The sequence below is a fragment of the Strigops habroptila genome, chromosome 1 (assembly GCF_004027225.2).
Source record: "Strigops habroptila isolate Jane chromosome 1, bStrHab1.2.pri, whole genome shotgun sequence".
Lineage (NCBI taxonomy): Eukaryota > Metazoa > Chordata > Aves > Psittaciformes > Psittacidae > Strigops > Strigops habroptila.
Genome location: NC_044277.2, coordinates 49,783,009 through 49,808,923, shown reverse-complemented (window position 1 = coordinate 49,808,923; position 25,915 = coordinate 49,783,009). Strand labels below are relative to the sequence as shown.

General features: G+C 39.7%; 1 protein-coding gene across 5 annotated transcripts in view; it reads left to right on the top strand.

Moving 5' to 3' along the window:
- Window positions 1–25,915, top strand: part of METTL4 (methyltransferase like 4) — a 37,853-nt gene that overhangs the window by 10,426 nt on the left and 1,512 nt on the right. For 2 of the 5 annotated variants that reach the window (XM_030490361.1, XM_030490368.1), the window contains exon 9: window positions 5,572–6,033. The exons of 1 other annotated variant lie outside the window; for it this stretch is intronic. In XM_030490361.1, coding sequence (XP_030346221.1) covers window positions 5,572–5,717 — 146 coding nt within the window. In that variant the 3' untranslated portion in view covers window positions 5,718–6,033. Of the gene's footprint in view, window positions 1–5,571; window positions 6,034–17,088; window positions 17,735–25,915 lie in introns of those variants that run through there. 2 more of the 5 variants (XM_030490397.1, XM_030490377.1) reach the window with 2 other exon arrangements.

The window sequence follows — 25,915 nt, the reverse complement described above, 5'->3', positions numbered from 1 at the left end:
AATCTGTAAGGTATCCAAGGGTGCAAAACAGCAGCTTTTGTGTATATTTTAGAGAATTCTAGTGCCAGAAGAGTCCTCAGAACAATTGTCTTAGAGGGCAGAATCTAGAAATCGTATTGGGGAAGCCTTTATAAATTATGGTCCTGAATGGGTTTTAAAAGAAATTGTCTGTGCTAATTTATGTATTTCTTCAGTCTTTACTTGAATGCTGAGATTCGATACCATCATGCAGCAGTTATGTTTCTATTTGGAAAAAAAAAAAGGAATTTGCTGTTGAGCAATATCAAGGTTTTAACAAGTGTTTTATAAAAATCCATATGTATTTTACAGTTTTGGCAGCTCCATTCAGAACATGGTTGTGGAATGAAAAGGTATACTATAAGGCAAAAACTAATTGCTGATGCTTTGACTTCAACATTGTAACAGGCTATTGCTTTCAGAACCCAACAATATTCTCAAGTGGCCAGTAGAGAGCAGCCGAGCTACATCCTAGAGTGGTTCAGAAGAAATTTGAACAGAAGCAGAGATTTGGCAGTGGGGGAGAGGGACGCTTGATGAGTCACACACATTCTTTATGCTTTGTTTAAGTAGTAACAAAGCCAAAAAAATTAGTATTTACTGATGCTGTCTGGCACTTTATTTCTTATTACTACTCTAAAGGTTGTATGTTGGTACATATGTAGCCACTCATGACTGATCATAACAGTTTATCTCTCTGGGGGAAGAGAAAGATGTAAATTAAAGTAAGCCATCAAAAAGAGAGGCTTGGGTTCCTACAGTGCGTTTAACCACGAAATTGTGACTGTAGGGGTTTTTGGTGATGCATGTGCTGAGTTCAGTGCTTAGGGCTTTAGTATGTCATTGTAAATGTACTTAAGCTTCTTTATGCAAATGCGTTAAAATGAAATTTTATTACTCCTGGTTTTGATTCAAATAACAGCAGGTTTTCTTTCTAATTCAATTACTCATCTAAGATACAGAAGGTATTCTGTTACACAGATGATGTGAAGTAATGTAGAGCTTCAAACACTTTTTTTCTTTTTCCTGTTTTATAGGTTCTTGTTATAGCTATTTTTCCTCCAGTTTTTAAGCATGTAGGCTTATTGTTAGAAACTCATGCTGTTATATAGGTGTATGACTAAAAACATTGGAATTAATGCTTGGCTTTGTTCTAGCCACCTTGCATATCTCCAGCAGAAGAGTGCAATGGGAAATCTTGGGAACTCTCTTCTCCTGTAGCAACCTTGGCTTGTAAGGCCATGTTATAAAAGTGTTCTTGGAAGCAAAAAGAAGTAAATGCATTTTGTTTCCTTGCGTACCTTGTGAGCCCTTACTGTTATACTGCAGTTGATAGGTGCATCAACATCTAGGTTTAAATTGAAGCTCAGGAAAGATGCTGAGATGTAAAACTGTTTTTGTACTGAGTTTCAGATCTGTTTTGTGTCCTACTCTGTTCATGGATTAGACAAACTGAGCAATAAAGACCTATACATTGCAAACTCTTTTGAAGGCTTACTGTGAAATTAGTTCAATCATGTGCTTTGTGCTTTGCATGACTCACAAATCAGACAGTGGAAAGCTGACAGTTGTTTTCACTTCATGTATCCAATTTGCCATGAACAACTTGCTATTTAGGTAATGGCAGTTCAGAAGATAAGGGGAAACTGTTGCTTGTTTCAAAAATGTTTAAAAAAGCAGCATGTGTTGTCAATACATATTTAGGATTAAGAGCAGGTAGGTATGGCAGGTATCCGGCCTGACCTTCAGATCATGCTTCAGAAGGAAGTGGGTTTTCTGGAAGACCAGTGTTATATCTACCAGTCAGCTTTGTGCTAGCTTCATGTATCCCGTGGCATTAGATGCCCAAGTATAGCTGCTTGAGTTGCTGTCATAGGGTTTATGACACCTACAAGTGATATAAAATAATCTATTTATCATCTATTTAAGCTCTTTATTGTCAGTGGTATCTGTAAGTGGATAGAATTAATTCTGTGGATAGCTTTTTAAAAATCTATTCCTACGGTAGAAGAATTTTAGTATTTCATCTTTCTACTGATGTAGATCCTCTAACCTGTTTTTTCAGAGGAAAAAACTCCAGAGTTTTCTTAAGAGCTGCAAGTCAGATACATGTGTGTTAAGATAGCCTTCTGGTGATATAAAAGCCTAAGAAAGAAGCTGTGATTTGTAACTTGAATGCTGACTTTTTATATTTTAAAGAAACCAGCGTAATGAGATTTTATGCCAACAAAATACAGCCACATTATAGCCCTCTTGATATGGTAATTTCCACTGCAGTGCAAGTTGCTGCCTGATGTGATTATGTAAATACCTACAACCTAGCAATGAAAAATCATACTGTAATGTGATCTTGAATTATATGTGATCTGTCTGTTTTTAAAAATCTCTGACTTAAAAGAGACCCTGTCTCTGGCAGCAGGGGAAAGAGGGGGAGATTCTTGGGACTTCCTTTTTAAATACTACAACCAAATCGATGGACAGATTGGCACAAGCTTTCTGCTTCTGCTGCACTGACCCATTTATTGGCTACCTTTTTTCCTTTATGGCGGACCAAACTTTGAGGTTGGTTGAATCTCCTAAGTGTGCTTTTAAAATTTGTTCTCTTAGACATGGAAGTCTTTAGTGCTTAGTAAAACTACTTTTGATTACTGGACTTAGTGCTGTGATGATATTTTTAATCTATACATTTTAAGAACAAGTGTCAGTATTGTGCTCTTCATGAAATTATGTCATCTAATTGCTTTACTTAGAAGCCTATGTAAAAAATAAAATGGTTCTAATTTGGTTTTGTATGGAGTGGGAAAAAGGTCATATAAAGCTGGACTGCAGTAAGCTCTGCAAGACTTTATGCCCATTAGGGTGAAAAAAAGATATCCTACAGATGTCAGGATCTGCAGACAGAGCTTAGTGAAAGCTGTGCAGCTTTGCTTTGCACAGCCTCTCCGTTCTCTTCTGTGGAAAAAGTGCAACCTCTTACAATATGGGCTTTCTTAAATAATCAAGAAAATAAATTTTTGGAAGACCTTTGTTAGTCATAGAATGGTTTGGGATGGAAGAAACCTATACAGGTCATTCAGTCCAACCCCCCCGCAGTGAGCAGGGATATCTTCAACTAGACCAGGTTGCTCAGAGCCCCATCCAGCCTGACCTTGAACACTGCTGGGGATGGGGCAGCCACAACTTCTCTGGGCAACCTGTTTCTTCTTCCTTCTGTCTAATCTAAATCTCATGTCTTCCAGCTTAAAGCCATTTCCTCTTGTCCTATCACTACATGTCCTTGTAAAAAGTCCCCCTCGGGCTTTCCAGTAGGCCCCCTTTAGGTATTGGAAGGCTGCTCTAAGGTCTACCCGGAGGCTTCTCTTCTCCAGGCTGAACAACTCTGTTAGCCTGTCTTCATAGTGGAGGTTTTCCAGCCCTCTGATCATCTTTGTGGCCCTCCTCTGGACTTGCTCCAAGAGGTCCATGTCCTTCTGTCCTCTTTTAGTTTAAAACCATTACCCCTTGTCCTATCACAACAGGCCCTACAAGAAAGTGTCTCTCCATCTTTCTTATAAGCACCCTTTAAGCATTGAAAGGCCATAATAAGTTCTCCCTGGAGCCTTCTCTTCTCCAGGTTAAACAACCCTAACTCTCTCAGCCTGGCTTCATAGGAGAGGTACTCCAGCCTTCTGATCATGTTGGTGGGAAAGTGAGAAATCCTTAACTAAACAGAGCATGGAAACAGAAAAATAAGTTTCGTTTTTTAACTTTTTTTTTATATGGTGGTTTTGCAACATTGCATAAAAACAGCTACTCATAAGTAGTGTCTAATTAGATGAACTCCTGTGACACCAAACAGCAATGTTCAGTGCAGCAAGTTTTCTGTCAGAATGTACATTTTCCTCTAAATTTCCCAGACTCTTCTCTGCAAATGTTAGATTTGTTTAAACATTTTAGCTTGCCTCGAAAATAAGCAGGTTTTTAGAGTAAGATTCCTGCTGGTAGTGGTATTTTTTTAGATTAAAATCTGCCTTAATGATAACCTATCTGACACATTCATTTGACATTTGTTGAAGAATGAGGGAAGGAGACTAGATTTACATGCCATGCCAAAATATAAGAAAGTCCAGAAACATCCATTACAAAATATTTATGAAAAAGTTTTGAATGGATTGAAGTCTTCAAAGAGGTAACCATGTAGGCAGGAAATGCATCTGGGGTTGGTTAGAAAGTGAAGTGGATGCTCATCTTTCTGCAACAGGAGCAATCCTTGACAAGATGAGCCGGGGTTTCACACAGGAAGTCTATGACTGGCAGATTTGATACAAAAAGTCAGAGCTTAGATTGCACCAAAAAAAAATCAAACAGCACTCCCTCTTATACTTTGATGTATGCTGATTGGATATGCTCTTGCTTTCTGCAATGATCGTATCTGAAGAGATTGAGTCAAGCAACATAATGTTGGATTTATGAACCATATTTTTAAGCTGTGGAAATTCAGAAACCACTGCGAGATCTGATAAATGACCAAGAGATCCTTTGGAATAGAAAATGGTTTCATAGTTTTTCTTTTGTCCTCGGGAACAAAAATAAAAACTTAACATGTAATTTTTAGTAGAGGTATGTTTTTCAGTCTTTCTGCTTCCTCTGTGTTGGGTACTCCTTAAACCTTTGCTTTTCTCAGGCATATTTTTATACATAATATCTTTGTAGTGATTTCCTGAAACCTAGTTCAGAATTTGCTTGACCCAGCCATGAACCTAAATGGATCTTTATGACACGTAACATGTTTAATAATAAGCTGTTTGCAATAATACTTTTAAGGCAAAATGCAAGATCTTTTTCTGTTACTCCAAGAATAGTAGTTATAATTGGTGACACAGTTGATGTTAATGACAGGCATCTGGATTACTTGGATTTAAGCATTAAAAATGCCCAGCGATAGAAGATATTTTAAATCTGTGTTACTGAATAAAAGAACACAGTTATATAAATATTTCTTCAGTTGCCAAGTTGGTATTGGGGAAAAAGAAGTCCCTGCATTTTTATAGCCCTTTTAGTGCTATGCTTATTTAACTGGTGTTTCTTCAGTTGTCATTAAAAACAAAAAAAATTGCTTTTATGCCCTTTAAGATGCAGAGGAAAAGAATGATCTTAATTAAGGAAAGGTTTTATTTACTTATTTTTATAAACACTGCCCCTGTGTTGTAGGGGCAAAGTGAGTCTTTAGGATGTGTTTGGTTGATATTAGTGAAAAATTCAGAACTCATCAATGTAGAGGCTGAAATAAATCCTCATTCCCTTTCTCTAAATGAAAACCAATAAATCAAGGCTATTGAAGGCCTTGACAGTATTGTTCAGAATCTCAAGGGCACTTATTTAAAATTACTTTCTCACTATAAATAGTCTAGCTGCTTGATGAAACCCCTGAAATTAATTTGCTGTCTCTTCCTTTTGTAATGAAACATTCAGTTTTTTGTCCACTAGCTGCACAGAGAAGTTTTTATTTGTTTACTGTCGTTATTTGTACCTTTGTCACTGTTGTTACCTTCTTTTGTTTCTTCTCTTGCACAGCAGTTCTGGCAGAGTTTCTCAAGCCAGACGTGGAATGCTTGGAGTTGTTTGCTCGCAACCTACAGCCTGGCTGGACCAGTTGGGGAAATGAGGTTTTGAAGTTTCAGCACATTGATTATTTCACTGTTCTGCGGAATGAAAACTGAGTTGGGTCTTGTAGGTTTATTCTGAAATTCCACACCTTCTCAGGAGGCTCTCAAACTTGCCTCTGTTAGTGATGGTGCACTCAGAAGGTAATAGAAATAAAACCAATTGCACTTCAGTTAAAATTCTTGAAGTGACAGGCTATCTGTTTAATGGTATCTCCATTTGAACGAGCTGGTCCTTTATTTCGATTATATTGAGATATTTAAATACTGATGTTAGAGTGTAAGGCCATCCCTGTTTTTTTCAAACCTTAAGAAAGGAAAGATATTTTAAGGTGTTTTAACTGCTGCTATTAAATCTAAGCATCATAAGTGCTACAGTGTTGCGCTTGTATTATTTTTAAAGAATGATGTATAATTTTTAAACATTGGCAATAGAAGTGCTGAATTACATAATGTCTCCTTAAAGAAGATTGATTTTTGCTGAACAGTGGATTTTGAACTAAAATAAATATGAAGGCAGTTGTATCCTACATTCGTCTACCTCAGAGGAAATAAAAGGAGCAGTGCTTGTGTTAATTGGCAAATGAATTGTTGATTGACCGTATTCTATGTAAAATTACACTTTTAAAACAGTTAGCAATGCTATCTTTCTGTATATGGTTCTAATTCTTTGAATACTTTGTAAATGATCAGTCTCAACATCTTACAATTCTGCATGTGAAGCTGTTAGATTGTCCTGAAATTTTAAAAGATTATAAGTATTTTAAAAATTCTCTTTCCTTACGTGACTTAATGAAGCCTCTGCCAATTACTCATTCACAGCAATAGAGGCTGAGCTGCTGGACAAGCTGATTTCCCTGATGGAAGCTCCTGAGTTCTGAGTGCTTATAATGGGGGAACAAAACGTATTGCATACCTTCTTTACATTCATTTCCCTTTTGGTAGTCTGAGCTGTGAAGGTTTTTAATCTTTAAATGGTAGGAGATTTTTTATTTCTAATTTTGTTAAAAAAAAAAAAAAAATAAAACCCTGTCAGTGTCTCATTTGCAGACCAGTTTCTATATTACTGTTCAATTTTATGTTTTGGAGTTAACAAACCCAGAAAAATGCTTTTTTCTTTTCTTCCCACCCCTGCCCCCCCCCCAACAGTTAAACACATACCCAAAACCAGTAAATAATGTAACAGCGAAAGTTGTTATCAGGCCAGACACTTCTTGCTGCATAATTTTATTCAGCCTACATTTTAAACTGTCATGGCCTAAGCAACCTTACCTAGAATTGTAAGGGATAAGAAGTAGAAGGTGTCCCTGCCTGTAGCAGGGGGGTTGAAACTAGGTAATTTTAAATGTCCTCTCCAACCCTAACCTTTCCATGATTCTACAATGGTTTTTTATTTGCTTTCATTTTTACAAGGTATTCCCTACCTGGAGCTTCTGTGGTCCCAGGCAGAGATCTCCTGCCCTCTGAAGATGGTCTCAGTACTAAATGGCTGTAGGAGACTCAAGTGTGGAATAAATCATAACTGCTGCATGTATCTAGTTTTCCCTTTGTACTCTAAAACCTGCACAAGAAATTATGATGTCTGTTCCACATCTGCTGCTACCTGTGGCTCTGGATTATCTTTTAATTGCAAAAAAAGGAAAGTTATGAACAATCTTGGAGATCAGGAAACCACCTTTCTCTCCTTTGAGCTAACCAGCAGAAGCCTTCTAAGGGAATGACCTTCTTCAAGCTGTTTAAGAATTGATGAAGTATTTAATCTGTCTTTTCTGTGGGGTCCCTTTGCAAGTTGTGGCCTTCTAGCACTCTCTCTGTCTTCTGAGCTGGTGTGCTCAGAAACTGAGCAGCTAATTCCAGCAGCTGGGAATCCAGACCCTGAGTATGGTTTATATGTGGAGGGCATGTGCATGCAGGTTATAAGCTGCTCAGTCTGGAAATCGAAAGTTGATGATTGAAGTCTAAATAATACTTGATCCTGTCATAAATGGTTACAAAACTGGGCCTTGGACAGCTGTTTGCTACTTTTCCAGCACTCTGGCTGTGAAGAAAACCTTGTGAATATGATGGAAGTGGTGTTCTACATCTGCAGCCAACCTGAAACTACTGGGTTTTCTCAGGAGGAGGTTCAATATATCTCAGTTTGTTGCCCACTCAGAAGTCTCATGGTGCTATTAGCAGTTGGAAGTTTCATAATTATCGGCCTGTTAGGCTTAATTCATAATTTAAATAGCCTCTTAGACTTTTCTAGCTGTCTGAAATCCCAGCTGTCCCCAGCTAGCCATCAGATCTTTCGGTGTCTGTCAGATGATTCCCCTAAAGCAGAATTTGAAGTGTACTGAAAAATCAGTGATAAGGGAAGCCCGCTAATGTAAAAGGACAGTTTTAAGATCTGGTTTCCTTTTATAAAAGAATATTATCTATATCAGTTTTTCTGTATTTTGTGGTGGAAAGATGTTGTGTCAAGCCTTGTATAAAAAAGAAAATTTCCTCTGAAGGATACAAACTTGGTAAGAAATTAAAGAACAAGAGAGAAGATAAGGATGGAGGAATACAGGATAGCAGTGAGATGTTAAGGTAAATATAGTGAGTAGCAGCATGGGTATTATGTGCATCTTGAGTGTTCCTAAGAAATGGTAGTTTTTTCCCTCTTTCTGCTTTTCTATTTTGGTATGTTAAAATACGCACATTCCAAGGAAAAAGAAGGCGAAGCCTATGTTAGTAAAGTATTTTACTAACAACAGTGACAAAAGAGAAGTTTTTTTCAGTTCTAAATTCTTTTTATAGCAGTTTAGTGAAGTGAGAACTGTGATTTTCAGAAAATACTTTATTTGGTATATCTGCTGTTATTTTAGCAGGACAATGTTAAAAATCTGGGGCTAGGTGTTCTCTACTACTTTAGGCCTTTTAAAATTATGTCTTATTGCAATAAGATTTCAGTTCATAAAGCAATAAGAAGTAATTCTAAGCTGCCCCTATATGTAGAGTACATCAAGTGTCATAATCAAACTTACTTTTATGAAGCTTCAGGTTTGAGTATGATTTTTGAAATGTCAAATTAGCATATGACCTTTACTTGTATTTTTAAACTTCTCTGAAGTAAAAAGAATTATACCAATAAGATATGTTTTTGGAATAGTCATTGCTAGGCATGAACTCCTGTGGAAACAGTGAAGTTTCTTTTGTAAGATTAAACATTATTGAAAAAGTGAAGTAAGTGAGCAGCTCTTACCTCTTTATAGGACTCAGCTCACATAGATGCCTGTAAAGAGTAGTAAAGAGTTGACTTTGAAGATCGATTTCCAAACTACATAAACAACTATAAAATTACAGGAGGAAAATGCTACTATGCCTTGAGAATTGTGTTCATTAACCTCAACATACCGTTGAAGACTTAGCTACTGCTTAGTTTGGGTTGAAGCTAACAGTAAGGGACTGGAAGATGGCTAGAGAATAGCCAAGGGATGAGGTTTGTTCAAGTTGCTGAAAGAAGTCTTGTGGTGTCCCAGCTGGCAGGTATAATCATAGAATAGTTTGGGTTGGAAGGGACGTTTACAGGTCACCTAGTCACTGCTATGAGCAGGGACATCTTCAACTAGATCAGGTTGCTCAGAGCCATGTCTAACTTGACCTTAAATGTTTCCAGGAATGGGGCATCTACCTCCTCTCTGGACAACCTGTTCTAGTGTTTCACAGCCCTCATTGTAAAAAAATTTCTTCCTTGTATCTAGCCTAAATCTCCCCTCTTTTAGTTTTAAAAACATTGTCCTGTTGCAACATGCCTTAAGAAAAAGTCTGTTCCCATCTTTTTTACAAGCACCCTTTAAGTACTGAGAGCCTTCTGTTCCCCAGGCTAGACAACCCCTCATAAGAGGGGTGCTCCAGCCCTCTGATCATTTTTGTGGCCCTCCTCTAGGCCTGCTCTAACAGATCCATGTCTTTACTGTGCTCAGGGCTCCAGAGCGGAATGCAGTACTCCAGGTGGGGTCTTACGAGAGTGGAGTACGGGGTGAGAATCACCTCCCTTGACCTGCTGGTCACGCTTCTTTTCTTGCACCCCAGGATATCATTGGCTTTCTGGGCTGCAAACACATACGGCTGGTTCATGTTCAGCTTCTCATCCACCAGTACCCTCAAGTCCTTCTTCGCAGGGCTGCTCTCAATCTCTTCATCCCTAGCCTGCATTGGTATCTGTATTGCAGGACCTTGCACTTGGCCTTGTTAAACCTCATGATGTTCACGTGGGCCCACCTCTCAAGCTTGTCCAGGTGCCTTTGGATGGTGTCCCTTCCCTCCAGCACGTGAACGGTACTACACAGCGTGTTGTCATCAACAAATTTGCTCAGGGTGCGTTTGATTGCACTGTCCATGTCATTAATGAAGATACTAAACAATACTACTAAATATTTTCTGAATCGTCTGACAGCCTGGATCTTGCTTAACTTTTGATATAGTAACATGCTTATGTTGTGATGAGTAGGAGCATTCCTAGTGCAGCAGCACATTGCTATCCCATGCTCTTCAGTCCTCACCTGGGCAGGGATTGCTTTTTGAAGAGAACAGGGCTACGGAAAGGAGCTGCTGTTCACAGAGCCAAGATCTAAATTGTAAGACCTGAAAAATGTTTCACTGGTTTAGCTGTGTGCCCTGGACACCCTGTGGCTCCATAGAAAGGACTCCCAGGATCAGGAGGAGACCCACTGTGCTTTGGTCAGGGCTGGCATTACAGAAGAGATGCATGCTGTGACCTAGAGTTAATCAAGGAGTCTGCTGTTACAGCAAGCATCATCATAAAATCTGTCCTTAAAATTTCTGGGTACTTTTCACTAGTGATGGTAACTGCTTGCTGATGTTGTTTCAGGAAAGTGGGGAGTTGGAAAAATGCAGGAAGAGGAACTGTTAGGTGTAGGTAAGCTGCTACCCATACAACAAAGGCATCGCCTTTGTCTTGTTAGGGTCATGTCTTGCTTAGGGACAAAATCTGCTTTGTTGCATTGACAAAGCTTGAGCCCGCAGTTGTTAAACAGTTAAAAATCATTGCACTAGGAGGGGTGAGAGGAGATTTTGGTTATCAGAAGCAACTTGCATGCACCAGTCTAACTAGAGACCTTTGGCGGAAGATGCTCCTGCAAGACAACATTCCTAAATTGGGTCTTACAGTTTGTTCCAAAGGGGAGAAGGGAGCCTCATACAGAATGGTACAATGGAAATCTCACTCAGAAAGCTGTTTTTGTGGCTCAACCACAAGTGCTTTTTGGTGCTGGAGAAGACATCTTGGGTATTCCAACCTAAATGGTGATCACCTGAGAACAGGTATAATATTCTTTGTGGCCCAGTGGTCAGATATGAGAAGGCATAACAACTTGATGTAAGGCTGTGATCAGACAGCACTGGGAGGGTGTCTGATGTGCCAGTATTTTGTAGAGTTGCATGTGTGTGTGTATTTGTGTGTACATGCAAAGCTGGTCTGTTGGAGTAGTGTGAATCAGGGGTAAACTGTCCTTTCAAGAACAACCAGAGTTGTGTATTACTAGGAATTTAACACCTTTGTATTTTTACTTGTCAGTGCCCTAATGCTACTAATTTATGGGGAAAAGGTACTTTGATTTGGTTAGAGATACCCTGATAACACACATGGTTTAAAAGCTTGCTCGGAGACTGCACGATAAATATATTTTTGCTTGGTGTTTTTTTCAAAGGCCTAACATTGACACTGATAAATGAACAGCAGAGCAGCTGCCAAGGTGGGTTTCTGGGGCCCTGGCCACATCTCGACAGTGCAGGAAGCATGCAGAGGATTGGACAGAGGGGTGATTTCACTGGTCCTACAGCAGCTTTAGCATCACTCAAATGACATCAAACCAGCTCTAACTAGGCGGCGTCACCTTGCTGGGCCTAGCTATGAGGATTTTCATTGCTGGCATAAAGGAGGTGAGGCTATCAACTCCTCACGGTTGTTCTTCTGGGTGGATTGAAAATTTTCACCTGCAAGCATTTTTTATTAAGCTTTTTGAACTCTGCTAGTGTACTGCAGAGCGTGGCTTTCAGCTTTGGCTCTGAGCCTGCCATGTGTGTTGTCCTGGGATTAAAGAGTAATAGGCCTTGCTCTGTGGGGCTGAGACCCAAAAAGCTCATTGTTTCCAGGCATTGTCTCTTGGAAGCTATCTGGTTGCTGAACTGCAGGTGGTCCTCCTCAGTGGTCCTCTGTTCCAGCTCTTTAGCTTTTTAGTTCCCAATCAGTCCTAAGAGATGAGGGGCTGGGAGGCACCGTTTACTCCGAGGTCCTGGCACTGGAATCCCAGTGTTGTTTTCGTTAAGAAATGTGGCATTTTTAATCTTTTCCTTGTGATGAGAAAATCTGAGATTTGTATTACCCATATCAGAACATTTACCTATTTCAGTTAGTACTTTGCCATTTACTTAGGACAAAATAAGTCTGACTTTCCATAAGCTCTGGTTATTGCAGTTTAGTTCTTCATTTCTCCTTTTCCATCTTCTGTTTCTCAATTGATTTGCTTTAATCAAGCATCCATTTACACATCAGTAACTTTATTTTGTTACATCAGAGTCTGATTGGTGTTACAGGAATTGCCTTAGATTTCATGTAACTGTTGGGAAAGCGTGGCCATAAAATTGTATGGTTTAGGAAAACTCAATTTGAATTGATTTGTTTCCTGTTCTCACAAACAACTGTGCATAACAGAGTGTAGCATGGGGTTGGAAACAAGTAGTTGCTGGTGAAGGAAGACAGAGAGGCTGCAAGCAACAGCATCATTGAATGTGCAACTGCAGCCATTCTCAGGTATGTGAAGCATAACACGGCTGCACTCTGGGAGCTGAGGATTTGAAATCATGACAATAGCGAAATTTGCTGCTGTAACAAGGACATAAAAATGTGCAAGCCGTGTGAGAGAAAGCTGTGATTTCTCCGTTAATCCTTGTGATGCCTAATTTGTAGGAATGAGGATAGGAAAGAATCAGCAGTAAATGAGATAAAACAGAAAACAGTACTGTAGCAGGATTGTTTTCCAGGATTTTATTTATCAGTTTTCTGGTGCTTCCTGTTTGATAAGAAAAGAGCAAGGAGAAGCCTCATTTGAGGACCCTAAAGGAAACGATAGTCCTGCTTCTGAATATAGGCGACTTTCCAGATCAGCTAGGGAGATAGTATTCATGTACTGCTAATAAAATGCTATGAAGGCAAATATTTGAGTAAGATCTTGTCACCCTGACATTCAATATTCAGTGACATGTCTTCTTTTTTCCTGTCAGTAAGTAAATTGACTTAAAATAAAAGTATTGCTTATTGCTAGTTGGAATATTGGGCATCCTTATTCAGTTCTTTTATTCTGTAAAAACCGAACATCATCTGCTGGGGGAAGGGGAGGTCAGTCAGTCTTGTTTTGGCTGTAACATTGTCTCTATTTGCCTCAGGTTAAACCTTGTGGGGCTGGCAGTCCTGTAAGTATTCCAAACTGGTGGGATATCACTCACTTTGGCCTGTCTTAGACCTCCTCTTTTTTCCATTCCCTTTCCCTCCTTAAGCAGCCATTTTTATCAGCATAAGAAAATGAGGGACTGTAAAGAGGAAACAAGAGACAAAGTGGAAACTGATGCCCAGATGGGAAGAGAATTGTACACTTTCCTAGTCTATTCCAAAGCTAGTGCCATTGCAATGCTCATGACTCTCTAAGCCTCTACTGTGGGCTAGCTCGTAAAGAGTTTGAGACTTTACAATCTATAAAGTTCAATAGAATCACAGAATGGTTTGGGTTAGAAGGGACCTTAAAAATCATATAATCCAACCCCCCTGCCATGGGCAGGGACACCTTCCACTAGACCAGGTTGCTCAAAGCCCCGTCCAACCTGGCCATGAACACTGCCAGGGATGGGGCAGCCACACCTTCTCTGGGAAACCTGTTCCGGTGCCTCACCACTTCCTTCCTTCCTTCTATCTGATCTAAACCTTCCCTCTTTCAGCCTAAAGCCATTCCCCCTCCTCCTGTCACTAGGACGCCCTTGTAAAATGTCCCCCTCCAGCTTTAGTCCTTTAGGTACTGGAAAGCTGCTCTAAGGTCTCCCCGGAGCCTTCTCTTCTCCAGGCTGAATAAGCCCAACTCTTCCAGCCTGTCTTTATAGCAGAGATGCTCCAGCCCTTGCAGTATCTTTGTAGCCTCCTCTGGACTTGCTTGAGGAGGTCTGCATCCATCTTTGTGTTGGTCGCCCCAGAGCTGAGCGAAGTACTGCAGGTGGGGTCTCACGAGAGCAGAGTAGAAGGGCAGGATCACCTCCTTCGACCTGCTGGTCACGCTTCTTTTGATGCAGCACAGGATACGGTTGGTTTCTGGGCTGCAAGTGCACACCGAAGCTGGCTCATGTTCAGTTTCTCATCAACTAACACCCCCAAGTCCTTCCCTGTAGGGCTGCTCTGAATCTATTGTCCGTCCAATCTGTATTTGTGCTTGGGATTGCCCCAACCCAGGTGCAGGACCTTGCACTTGGCCTTGTTGAACTTCATGAGGTTGGCATCGGTCCACCTTTGAAGCCTGTCCAGGTCCCTCTGGATCCCATCTCTTCCCTCCAGCATGTTGACTGCAACACGCAGCTTGGTGTTTTCAGCAAACTTGCTGAGGGTGGACTCAGTCCCACTGTCCATGCTGCTGATAAAGGTATTAAGCAGCACCGATCCCAATACGGGCGCCTGAAGAACACCACTCATCACTGTTCTCTACTTGGACATTGAGCCACTGACCACAACTCTTTGAGTGTGACCATCCAGCCAATTCCTTATCCACCAAATCTCTTAGCCTTTTCGAAGATGGTAGCGTTTTTCAACACAGAAGAGTGAGTGCAGTTCCCCTGGTTGGCATCGTTAGCACAGTGGACATTGCACACTGCTGGTTGCAGGTCAATTGCAGAAAGTACAAAAATCTGAATTTCATTTCTGACCTTTTTCTCCCTATTTATTTTTAGTTTTTAAAAACTATTTTGCTTAAAGAAGGATTCAGGTAAACAATTGTGTTATTCATGCAAATTGAAGGATGAGGTGAAAAAGACAAAAAAGTCATAGTTTTCTTGTCTTCCTAAGGGATTGTTGTGGTTTAACCCCAGCAGGCAACTAAGTACCACGCAGCTGCTCGCTCACTCCCCCTTTGTGGCATGGGGAAACAGGCAGAAACAGCACAGATGCTTTGACATGTACCTGCTTTGGTATGGGCATATTCACAGCCACATATACTTCTGTGTGTCCTGCTCTCACGTGGACCCATCCACAGGTCACTGTCCCTTTGACTTGAGTCTCCACTGGAGTTCCAGCCTGTCTGGTACGGTGGCACAGAACGCAGTGATGCCATGGCCATCAGCCAGCCCAGGCGCATGGCCATTGCTGTTATAAAAGTGTTTCCAGGCACAGCAGAGTAAGATGATCAGCAGCACAGCACTACAGCAAGCAGCGAAAGCAAAAAGCAGCCACTAATGAGCACTAGACTCTAATATACAGAGGGGCAGACAAACCACATGGCAAGCACAGGAACCTGCTGATTAAGAGATAAACAGTTTTAACAGCAATAAATTCAATCTAGCACTTTCCAACCAAATCTGTCATTATCTTGAACTCTTCAAGCCCTACACTGGGTGCCAAAAAGGGCTGTCGTGGTTTAACCCCAGCGGCAACTAAGCCCACAGAGCTTCTCACTCACTCCCCTCTGAGTATGATGGGGAGGAGAATCAGAAGAGTAAAAGAAAACAGGTAGGTTGAGGTAAAGACAGTTTAATAACGTAAGTAAAAGCTGCATGCTCAAGTAAAGCAAACCAAGGAATTTGTTTACTACTTCCCATGTTCAGGCAGGTGTTCAGCCATCTTCAGGAAAGCAGGGCTCCATCATGCTAATGGTCACTTGGGAAGACAAATGCTGTCACTTCAAATATCCTCCCCCCCTTCCTTTTTCTTCCCCCAAGTCTATATGCTGAGCATGACACCATATGGTATGGGATATCCCTGTGGTCAGTTGGGGTCACCTCTCCCCTCTGTGCCTTCCTCAGCTTCTTTTTGCACCCCCAGCTTGCTCGCTGGTGGGGTGGTGCAGAAGAGGCCTTGGCTCTGTGGTAAGCACTGCTCAGCAATAATGAAAACATCCCTGTGTAATCAACACTGTTCTCAATAAAAATCCAAAACATAGCCCAATACCAACTACTATGAAGAAAATTAATTCTATCCCAGCCAAAAACAGCACAAGGAAGCAGAAATTACCTATAACTTAGAAATTGAAATAATTGCTAATAATGTAACAGGCTAAAAATATCAGCAATGTGGGTCATGATTTTACAGGATCATTAACTGAAGTTTGTAGCTAAATTTTACAGGGTTTGTTTAATAGTACTGTCTTATATGCTATTAATTCAGGAGACAGCTTGTTGAAAATATTTTTATGACTCTGTTACTGCCCTCAAACTGTTCAGTGAGTGGTTTTAACTATGTGACCTTTGTATCTTTCCTTGCTATATGCACACCAAAAGTTAGGCTGAGTTCAGAAAGAAAGTATGTGTCCTTTTCTGAGGTTCATGGTTCATCTATTGGTTCATATAACTTCAAAAAGACAGTTCTGACATAAAAATTACATTTTCCTGCATCAAAGTGACCCAGTCAAAACTTCCATCTAAAATTTTATGAGGCCTACGGCCTAACTCGTTAAAAGAACCCAAGAGGGTTTAGATTACAAAGAGCTATTTCTGACCAACTAAAGAGCAGGCAAAGTTACAAGGATTTCTAAATTTCTAATAAGGTCAAGGAAGTGCAGAACATAAGAGGAATCTAAATATTATTACAATTTTCGCTGCATGATGTGACTTACATATCTATAATTTTTTGGGTCCTGTGATCTTCAAGGTTAATTGTGATAACCCTCAAAGTAAAAAATGCAACAAGAATCAACAATGTTAATGTTCCTTCCTAACATTATAGGAGGAAAATTTCTGTTTTTGTAGTGCTGAAAAGCCTCATTTACAGAGACTGGGAACTGTCTTACACAACAATTTCATTTTCTTGATGTAATCATGGCTTTGTATAGCCATTTACATAATGACATTATAGGTCTGTAAGAGAAACAGGATTATATTATTCCATAACAAAGTTACTGAGGCTTTGGTATTATACTAAGACTCTGCTTTTATATATGATTTTATGAGAATGCTCTTCAAAGGAAATGGTTTACCCATTATCACACTGCTCTTTTTGAGGTCTTAAGTAGACCTCCAAAGCCTAGGCCTTTTGCTGTCTGCTGGTGATAGTTGGCAATTTCACTCCATATCACTATGGTGAACAAACTTCTTTAAAATGTGTAGCTTGTCTATTCTTGTTCCCTGCATACACATATAAGTAGGTGAAGAACAATAAAACTGAGTATCCGGCTTTGTCACATGTGTTTCTTTACAGGAGGATTTGATTATTGTATAAAGTAGTGTGTGCAAAAGAGGAAGATATCACACAAATTCGGAGAGGAATGATGGGCAGTGAATAGAGATAAGACAGTGGTCCTCTCTGTGGGGGGTGCGCTTCCTTGTAGTCAATCCCTCCGTAGTGGTGAGTATTCTGCTTGGAAAGGTTGCATCAATAACAGGGGATACACTTAAAATGAAGGTGTTGTCTCTGAGTTTTTAATTCTCAGTCATAAATCTTTGCCAGAAATCTAAGTAGCTCACTTGAGTTTTCCAGATCTGATCATTATGCAAAGTCTCTTTGATAATGGTAGTAGCAAAAGAAAGTGAAAATAAATCCAAAAGTACTTGTAGAGTTAAGACTCCCTTTGTACACCAGAGATGTGAGATCATCTTTTACTGTCTAGCCATTTATGAAATGCTTACCCAGTGAAGATGTAATAGTTTTCATTTAAAATCTTGGTACTAGATATTTAGTCTGAGACCAGCTGTGACACTTAAGTATTTCCTGCTTTGATAAACCAGATGATGAAATAATCTAATTAGTCTCCTCATGAGAAGCTGTCAGAAGTACGATAGCTTTCCTATTTAAGAATCAATAAAATGGCAAGATGGTAAAATCTGTCAGGGCATCTGTAACATGAATGTTTTATTATGAAGAAGTGGAAGCTTCAACAGATCTGATTATAGAGGACTACTTATCTTCCTTTGTAATAGGCAGGGATTAGCAAACAGTCGTTATCCTTTTCCATACTCTATAGATTTGTGTGTTTGTGAGAGAAGTGAGTATGTGAGTAAGGTTTACAGATGCAAGTATTAAGTTTTCTTTCTCTCAGTGGGTGCTGTAGATGATGGCTTAATTTTTTGAAAAACCTTTATTCTTTCTCACCTTTCTGCATAGTAGTACTTGGAGGTACATGTGATGGTTCTCAGCTGGTATGAACATAGGCAGTTTCACTGAAGTTGGTGAAATGCTAGTTTACATGAGCAAAACCATACCCCTTTGCCTGACAGCTCCTGGTATCCACTTTCTCCATCATTGATGATTTCTTCTGTGAATTTCTCAGCTTATTTGGACTGTAGAAAACAACAGATATCTTGGTATAAGGCAGGCATAGTATTTTCTAAACCATCTGTGACTATTTTTTGATTCATCTTTTTCCATGTGACCCCAGCCTTTTTACTCGCTGCATCAGAAGTAGATCCTTCCATGTTTTGCAGGGGCATCAAACCAAACCATAATTACAGGCTGCATGTGTTTATACTTAATCCTTTGCTTTGAAGGAACTGTGCTGCTAGCAGCAGTTAAGGGTCTGTGCAGTTTCCTGTCTCGTGAAGGTTGCAGCCTCCTGTTATGATAGGGATTCATATCCCACCTCCTGTAGAAATGAGCTACAGCTGCTCTTGCTACCTAACACTTTTAACATCTTTTATATTTATTATTGATCATCAGAAACATTACAGACCACGGTTTTAGAAGTACTGAGCTAAGTGTCTAGCAATTCTTGCTTCTATCTCACACGGTGTGCTGGAGCTGTGCTCTCTCATTCACGGTAACACTTTCACCTGCAGACATTCCCTTTTATCTGCTTGTCCTAGTATAGCTTGTTCATGTTTCGATACAAAACTGTTTAGATTGAAAAAGACCAAATATTTCAGGAGGCTTTCTAAAAGCAGCTAAAGAATTTATCTACTTTGGTTAAAAGTATTCCAGCTCTATCTAACAGACCTCTGTGTCTGGGGAGAGCTTAATATCATGCAGTTCTCCCACTGGACGCGGATCTTTAATGTATCATTTGTGAGTAGTAGGTTTCTTCTTTGACATTTGCAGTTGCTGTTGCCATTTCTTACCTTCTAATGTTTCTAGGCAGTGAGTCTTCCAGGAAGGTTTGAGCCGTCTCAGGCTGAGGCTCACTCGCCTCCTCTGGGAAGTTATTTTGCAGTTTCAAACACCTCAGCGATTCATAAAAACGCAATGTGACTTTGCTAGCCCTGTGGAGTACATCTGTCTCACTGACTCACCACAGAGATGCTGAAAACAAACATACTTGCCAGTCTGGATAGCAGTGCTTGATTGGTTCGCTATTTCATGCAGTTGGAAGGACAAAAGGAAGCCTTCACAGGAAGGGTTTTGGGCAGACGGGTCAGGATGACAGAGCCACCCAGCCAGGATCATAGCTCAGTGACAGTGAGAGCTGGACTGGTGCTGGTTCTTTAGAGGAGGAAGCACTCAACTGTTACATGTGGTGTCAGACTGAATCTCTAGCATGTAGGAGAAGAAAAAGAATTGTTGAGTAGGACCTACAGGGCCTCTAGGAAGAGATAACTTGTACGTAGCATGCAATGAGGGAGCTTTTATGAGAATCTCCAAGAGAAATGTAAGAAGTCTATATAAAGACTGAATCCCAAAATAAAGGGTCAGTAGAAAGGTTAGGATTTTTCATGAAAACTTGTAATGCCAAACGTGTTAAAAAAGCAAGTCTCCACTACTAACCTTTAAAATAATTAACAAACCTTTACTTATTTCTTGAAAATTTTACCTATGATGAAGATTCTGTTTATCTTGTGTGGTCTGAACTCATTTATAGGTTATTTTCTTCTCCCAGTTTATGTTAGCAGTATGCTCAGCCATTCATGATACAAAATGCTTGGCCATTTGTAATGGAAAAGATCAGAAAGGCAACTCAGGCTTTCAGCTGTTGTTTTTCGAGAACCACTTTTCACAGGTTCATTACCGAGTAAGAGACATATGTGTTAAGTCATTTTTCTGGTTTACTCCATCTTTGGGGGCATGATAGTAGGTGAAGAATGAAAATAGAGGGTCCAGAACAAGACAAGAAAAAGCAGAAGTGATGGTTTCAAAACACTGCAATGAAAGGTAATGTCTAAAATAATGTAATTCAAAGGGATGGTGTTCTATTAGACAATGTTGTGGTAGGTTGTGCTGGTCACAGCAATTGGTCTCATGTCATGCTAGACCTAGATTTGCTTGGGACTTATTTATACTTTCATGTGACTTTTCATGTCACAGAACATAGTCACAGAACAGACTCTTGAAAATCCAGCTGAGACAAGGATATTGTATTTCTTTAGCTCTAAACAGTAGAAATGCTTAGCAGGTACAGTTGGTAATTCCTCAGCTGATTAATAGAACAAAATAATACTTATTTTGCTTGTGAACTTTACTTTCCTTAACAGCTAATATAGCCATCGGTCACTCATTGAGAGTCTAAGCTTATATTCGCAGTATGCACAGGTGTTTAAACGTGCTCAGTATCTGGGAGAGGTTTTGACTTGCCAGACAACCAAGATGGATGGACACTATTAATGCTCAGTTCTAATCTGACTATTGCTTACAATGACAACAAAAAGATCCCAGCAGAGAAAACAGTCCACAGTTGCATGAAAGAAGATGTGCTGGTTACCGAATGAACTGCGAGCAGATCCAGATGTTACTGCCAGTTCTTTTATTGTGTGCTCAAGACGAGTATCCATGGTTTCCTGTCTTACTTGGCATGTTCTTCTAAAAGCCCTCTGTTGTGTTAAAACTGGTTGTCAACTGGAGGAAAGCGGCAAATACTGAAAACCACTGATGGTGGCACTAGAGGCCTATCCCTCTATTCTCCTCCCCAGAAAGCTAATAAAGAACATCAAAAATAGATGTTATCAGGCCATCAAGAATTAACAACATGCAGCAGATGGCAACACCTACCCTTTGCTATACATCTAATTTTAGCCCAGACTATTTACCAGCAAGTTGTGGCAAAGGTTAAGGAATCCAGCGCCGAGGAGTGGGAAGCAAGTAGAGGCAGAGGGGAGTGGAGAGGTTCTCTCTCGCTTCTGGCCCTTTGTTTTTTAGGTTATCATTTTAACCAGTTGGTTTGTACACCGTGATTACTCTCAGTGAAATGAATGAAGGTGATCATTTCAACCTCAATCTAGTTAGAAACTACAGCACTTGAAATATATGACATACTGAAGCTGTATTTTATGGCTGAAATTGAACTATCTCCCTGAAGGTATTATTAGGTGAAATGCAATTATGTTACACAGTGTATGTGTGGGGCGTGTACATGTACTTCTGGGTGTACATATATATGTATTTTCACTTGTGTGTTGTCCTTACCTGGTATTTTCTCTCTGCTTCACTCATTTTTCTTTCCTGACACTAGCAACAGTGTGATTTAGGACAGTAAATGCACATTGATGCAGGTTGGATATGCCATTCTTGTGACTGATCATCTAGACTGAGAGCATGTCTTCACTGCAGGCTTAACTCAGGCTTCCACCCACATTTTAGTACAAATCTCTCTGTCAGCAGAGCACTTAAACTTTTCACCTGGGCTTATCTGAGCTCTGGACAGATGTCTGCTGGCCCAGCAAGGCTGCACAGGCTAAAGCCAAGCTGCTCCTGAAAGGCGGTCTCTGAATGTCTGATTTGGCAGTTCCACTCTGGTACGGGGAATGGCTGCAATGACTGGGAGAGAATGAAAGACATTGGGATTTCTGCCTCCAGGATGAAGAATGCCACTGGCAGGGCCAGCAGGCCCCACACCAGATGGATTTGAGACCAGGTAGTCTTGTTCCTCAGCCAGAGGAGAAGCTGGTGCCACTGCTGCAGATGTCCACCCTGGAGGCTGTAGCCTCCCAACAAGTGACAACTGGCTTTTAACAGCCTCACCTCCATGCTCCCTCCTCACCACCCTTCACTGAGGCCAGACCATACTGAGTTTGATATAGACTTAGCTCACAGTTGTGCACGCTGTCTTTCCTGCAGTGCAAGAACATTGTCTTGATGCTAACCAAGGGACTTACTGGATTCTCTGTCCCAACCTGCACTGTTTATGAGCCTTTTCTTGCTTGATCCCTGCTAGGTCTTTTGGCCATAGCTTAAATTTGCCCATGAGTCCATACTGGGAAAATGCAGAGAGGTATGCAGATTAGAAGAGAGTTGAAGTCTTCTGAAGGAGCATGTAAGGAATGGGAGGATTTTCCCCAAATCAGTGGAAGACACAATCCTTCCTTTGCTCCTCCTTTAAGAGGGTCATGTGTAGACATGATTTCTTTTTTGTTTAATTGCCATATCACAGGCTGTGTTTCCTAATAGGAAGTCCCATACACGAGATGTTTAAAATGTTTCTCTGCTCTGGATGCTTTGTTGTGAACAGCACTTTCATGACAAACAAACTTCTCCGAGTTGCACTAGTGAATAAAAATGGCTTGAATCCCTGGTTCTGATACACTGAATAACTACTGTGAGTTTTCTGTATTTCATGCCTGAAATGCCTGAAAGTTATTGGTTTTTATATTTATTATTTAAGAGACTTTCTCCCAGGAAGACAGCTCTGGCCTTTCAAGTTGATTGAGCTTTTTGAACGTTTTTCAAGAATAAAAAGTTCGCAAACCTATTAATTTCGAAAGTTACATTAATATAAAGAGGACTGTTGACTTTTATAAGGTTCAGTTTTCATATTTACAGTTGGAGACTTTATTCATAAGGAATCAATTGAGAAATTTTGCGTTTTCCTTTATACACCTGCTGCAGATTTCACAGGTACATACATTAAATTTCTGTGCCTATTTCAGCATTAATATTTTTGAGGGATGCAGATAACCTTTTGTGAGTAGTCAAAGTCTGAAATGCTTGCCATATTAGTTATGTAAAGCACAATTTGTTATCCCTGAGTGAATCTAGTAGCACTGATGATTACAAAGAACATGAGAAACACCAGTGATGCCAGTAATTTTTGTGTAAGTGCTAACCCAGATGAGCATTTAAGGCGGATAGACAATTATTAAAGTAGCACAATTGTGTATCCCAGGATTCCCAGAGCTGCAGCTTGTATTTGTATAACATCAAGTAAAATCAGTTGCTTGGCAAATACTGCTCTGGCACCTGAGCTTTTCATTTTTTTTTTTCCTTGTTAGTTAATGCGAATAGTTGAGAAAACAAAGGGAAAAATAATTTTAAGTTTTCTTATTCCCATGCCCTTCAGGTCTCAAGAAGTTAATAACTTCTAATAAGTTCTATAATAAACCAGAGAACACCTGGCATTTAACTTCACAGCAAACCTGGAAAACAAAAAGAAGCATTTTTGCCTTTATCCAGCTGACTGCACCATCTTTGGGCGATGAGCAATGAGCCAGATTCTGATCTGCTTCCTCAGCTGCTTTAAACTGCAACAGGCCTTAAAATGATACTTTCTAGCACTAATTGTGTTGAAATTAAACTTTCAGAGGATTCATTCAAGTTGAAAGTTTGAATATCTTCAGTTACAAGAGGCAAATGCCCTTTCTCTAAAGGCCTTTATTCTGCAGCATGCTCAGGAACTAGCAACAGCCTTGAGTTAATTGAATGCAGTGTACGAGAGAAGTGTGACATAGCATCCAGACGCAATACAATATATTCAAGTATTTGTCCATATGTAAGTAGTTAATTGATTGTGTTGCTATGAAGCACAATTCAAGGTTATTTTATTATCTTTACACAAAGCTATACAATTACGAAATCATACAGGTTGCAAAATACATTTAAGGGCAAGGTAGGCTTAACTAGAATGTTGCGAATGACAATGAATTTTTTTTTGCTTGCTTCTATCTTACTGTGCCCTTCATAGCGCAGGGACAGCATCTGGTGCTCAGTGAAATCCTCGTTCTATTTAGTTTTTCTTCTGGAAGGAATGACAGTAAAAGAAATCGTGTGTAGTTTCCAAGGGCATGCATTCATGCTAAAAATGGTTTACATTTAGAGTTCTGATTCTTGACCGGTCCCAACCATTCACGTATTATGATTTAAGCCTCTCAAAAATACAGAGATGTTAAAAAAAGCCTACCCAAAAATCCTATACAGGGGGTTGTTTCTTTGTCCTCTCTTTCTAAACCTTTTAAACACCTTTTCTGCATGACCACGAAGTCTAGAAACATATGTAAAAGCTGAGATTCTCCTGGAAATCATTATTCAAAGGTCTGGGAAAGTGCTGAAATTTCAAGACTTTTAATGAAATTGTGAGTGGTTGAGTCTCCTTTTTCTTCTACCCAAGAATCCATCTGGACTCTGTGAGGCTGATGTGAAGATGAATGTGAAAGTAACACTCCATCTTACATTCCCTTTCTCCAAGTCCAAGTACATGAAACCAGAGAGGTCTTGCTGGGCTAGAAAATTTTGCACTTTAGGACGGGATCTCTTTTTTTCCTGCTGTCAGCCATCAGTGTAGCTGCAGCTAATGCTGCACTGGATGAGGAGCAACCTGGGACAGCAAGGCAGAGAGCAGACAGGACCCAGGGTATGTGGATACTCCACCAACCTATGTCACCTTTGGGGTACAATGGTGAGGAGGAGGTGAGAGAGCCAAAGGGAAGGTTTTTGTTCAGGAAGAAGCTGAATCTCATTAAAGACATACAGCATTTATACTGGCCATGTGAATGGCACAAGCTCTCTTCACCTCCATTCATGTGCAAGCACAGATACACTTCAAAATGTACAATTGTGCATGTGTGATTGTGGAGATGGAGGAAATGGCATAATGTAAAATGTAGAACTGTAGCTATAACTTAAAATGATGAGGTAGATACAAATGTTATTATACAGTATTTGGCATCTTAATTCCTTGCTATTTAAGGCAGACAAAAATGTTTGTGAAAAATCTCAAAAAGCTGTTATTTTTAACAAGTGACGGGCTGATTCTAGTACATAATGGCCAGGAGCTTTTTAGCAAATTAAATGGAATGATGCTCTTAGGATGAGTATTAGATAAGAAAAAACTTCCCAGGAACAAGTATTTGAACGCTAAAAATGGGGTTTCATTGGAGAAGTAAAATTATTATAAATTCTGAGTAGCTTTGGGAAAGGAATTTCCATGCAGAAGTGTTACCTAATCTAATTCATCTATACATTAGATGTAGTCTGTCTGTATCTAAGAGAGTGAAAGCATGCCCTCTACATCCTCAGTTATAGTGTTTATATCAGCTAATCTCCCCGAGAGTGCAAGTGTCATGGTTTTCTCTAATACATTAAAAAAGAATATGAATTGCATGTTACGGTATATGTTCTTGGATTTCTTCTTTGATTTTGATAGAAAGTTATAGAAGTTTTCACATTAGTGTTGAGAGCCTAAAGCACTGTACACAAGCTAAGAAATGCATCATACTTTATAAGAAAGGAAATTGAAAAGCTGAAACGGAATAATAAAGAAGAAAAACATTGATGCCTGAATGATCCTGGAAAATGACTGTTATGTTCTGTTACAGAAATTAAAATAACTTCAGCAAGAATTTATTGAAGAAAATTAGATGTGGGACTAAAACCCAGAAAAAAAAAAGCCAAAACATCACCACAAACAAAATGCCTTCAGCAGAGAAAAGACACCAATCAAGACACTAATTGAGTTTTCAAAGTATTTCTAATTAAAATGTTTCATTTAATGTGAACAATAACACAAGAGAAGTATATTTGAAATTCCAGGCAAGTTTATTACCTATAGCAAAGCTTCTAGATGCTAGTTAAGGAGTTGTGATTTATAATATCTCGAATTAACCCAGCTATGAAGAGATATATCTGTTAATAGTTTTGCTAATGGATCTGCCATGTTGGTGCCTAAGCACCATTAGCTCTTTTTATATGGTGTAAAAAACAACTAAGAACCTGCAGAGTGTTCACATTTTTAAGGGTGTTCTAGCCCAAACTAACCACCTGATGTAATTGCCCAGCTTGGCTATTCATTAGCCATTGTTGAACTTTGTTTCCATGACAACTTCCTATATTATACTATCATACAAACTGAGTAGAATTCAGCCATCAACTTAAAACACCCAAATGTTTCTCTGGG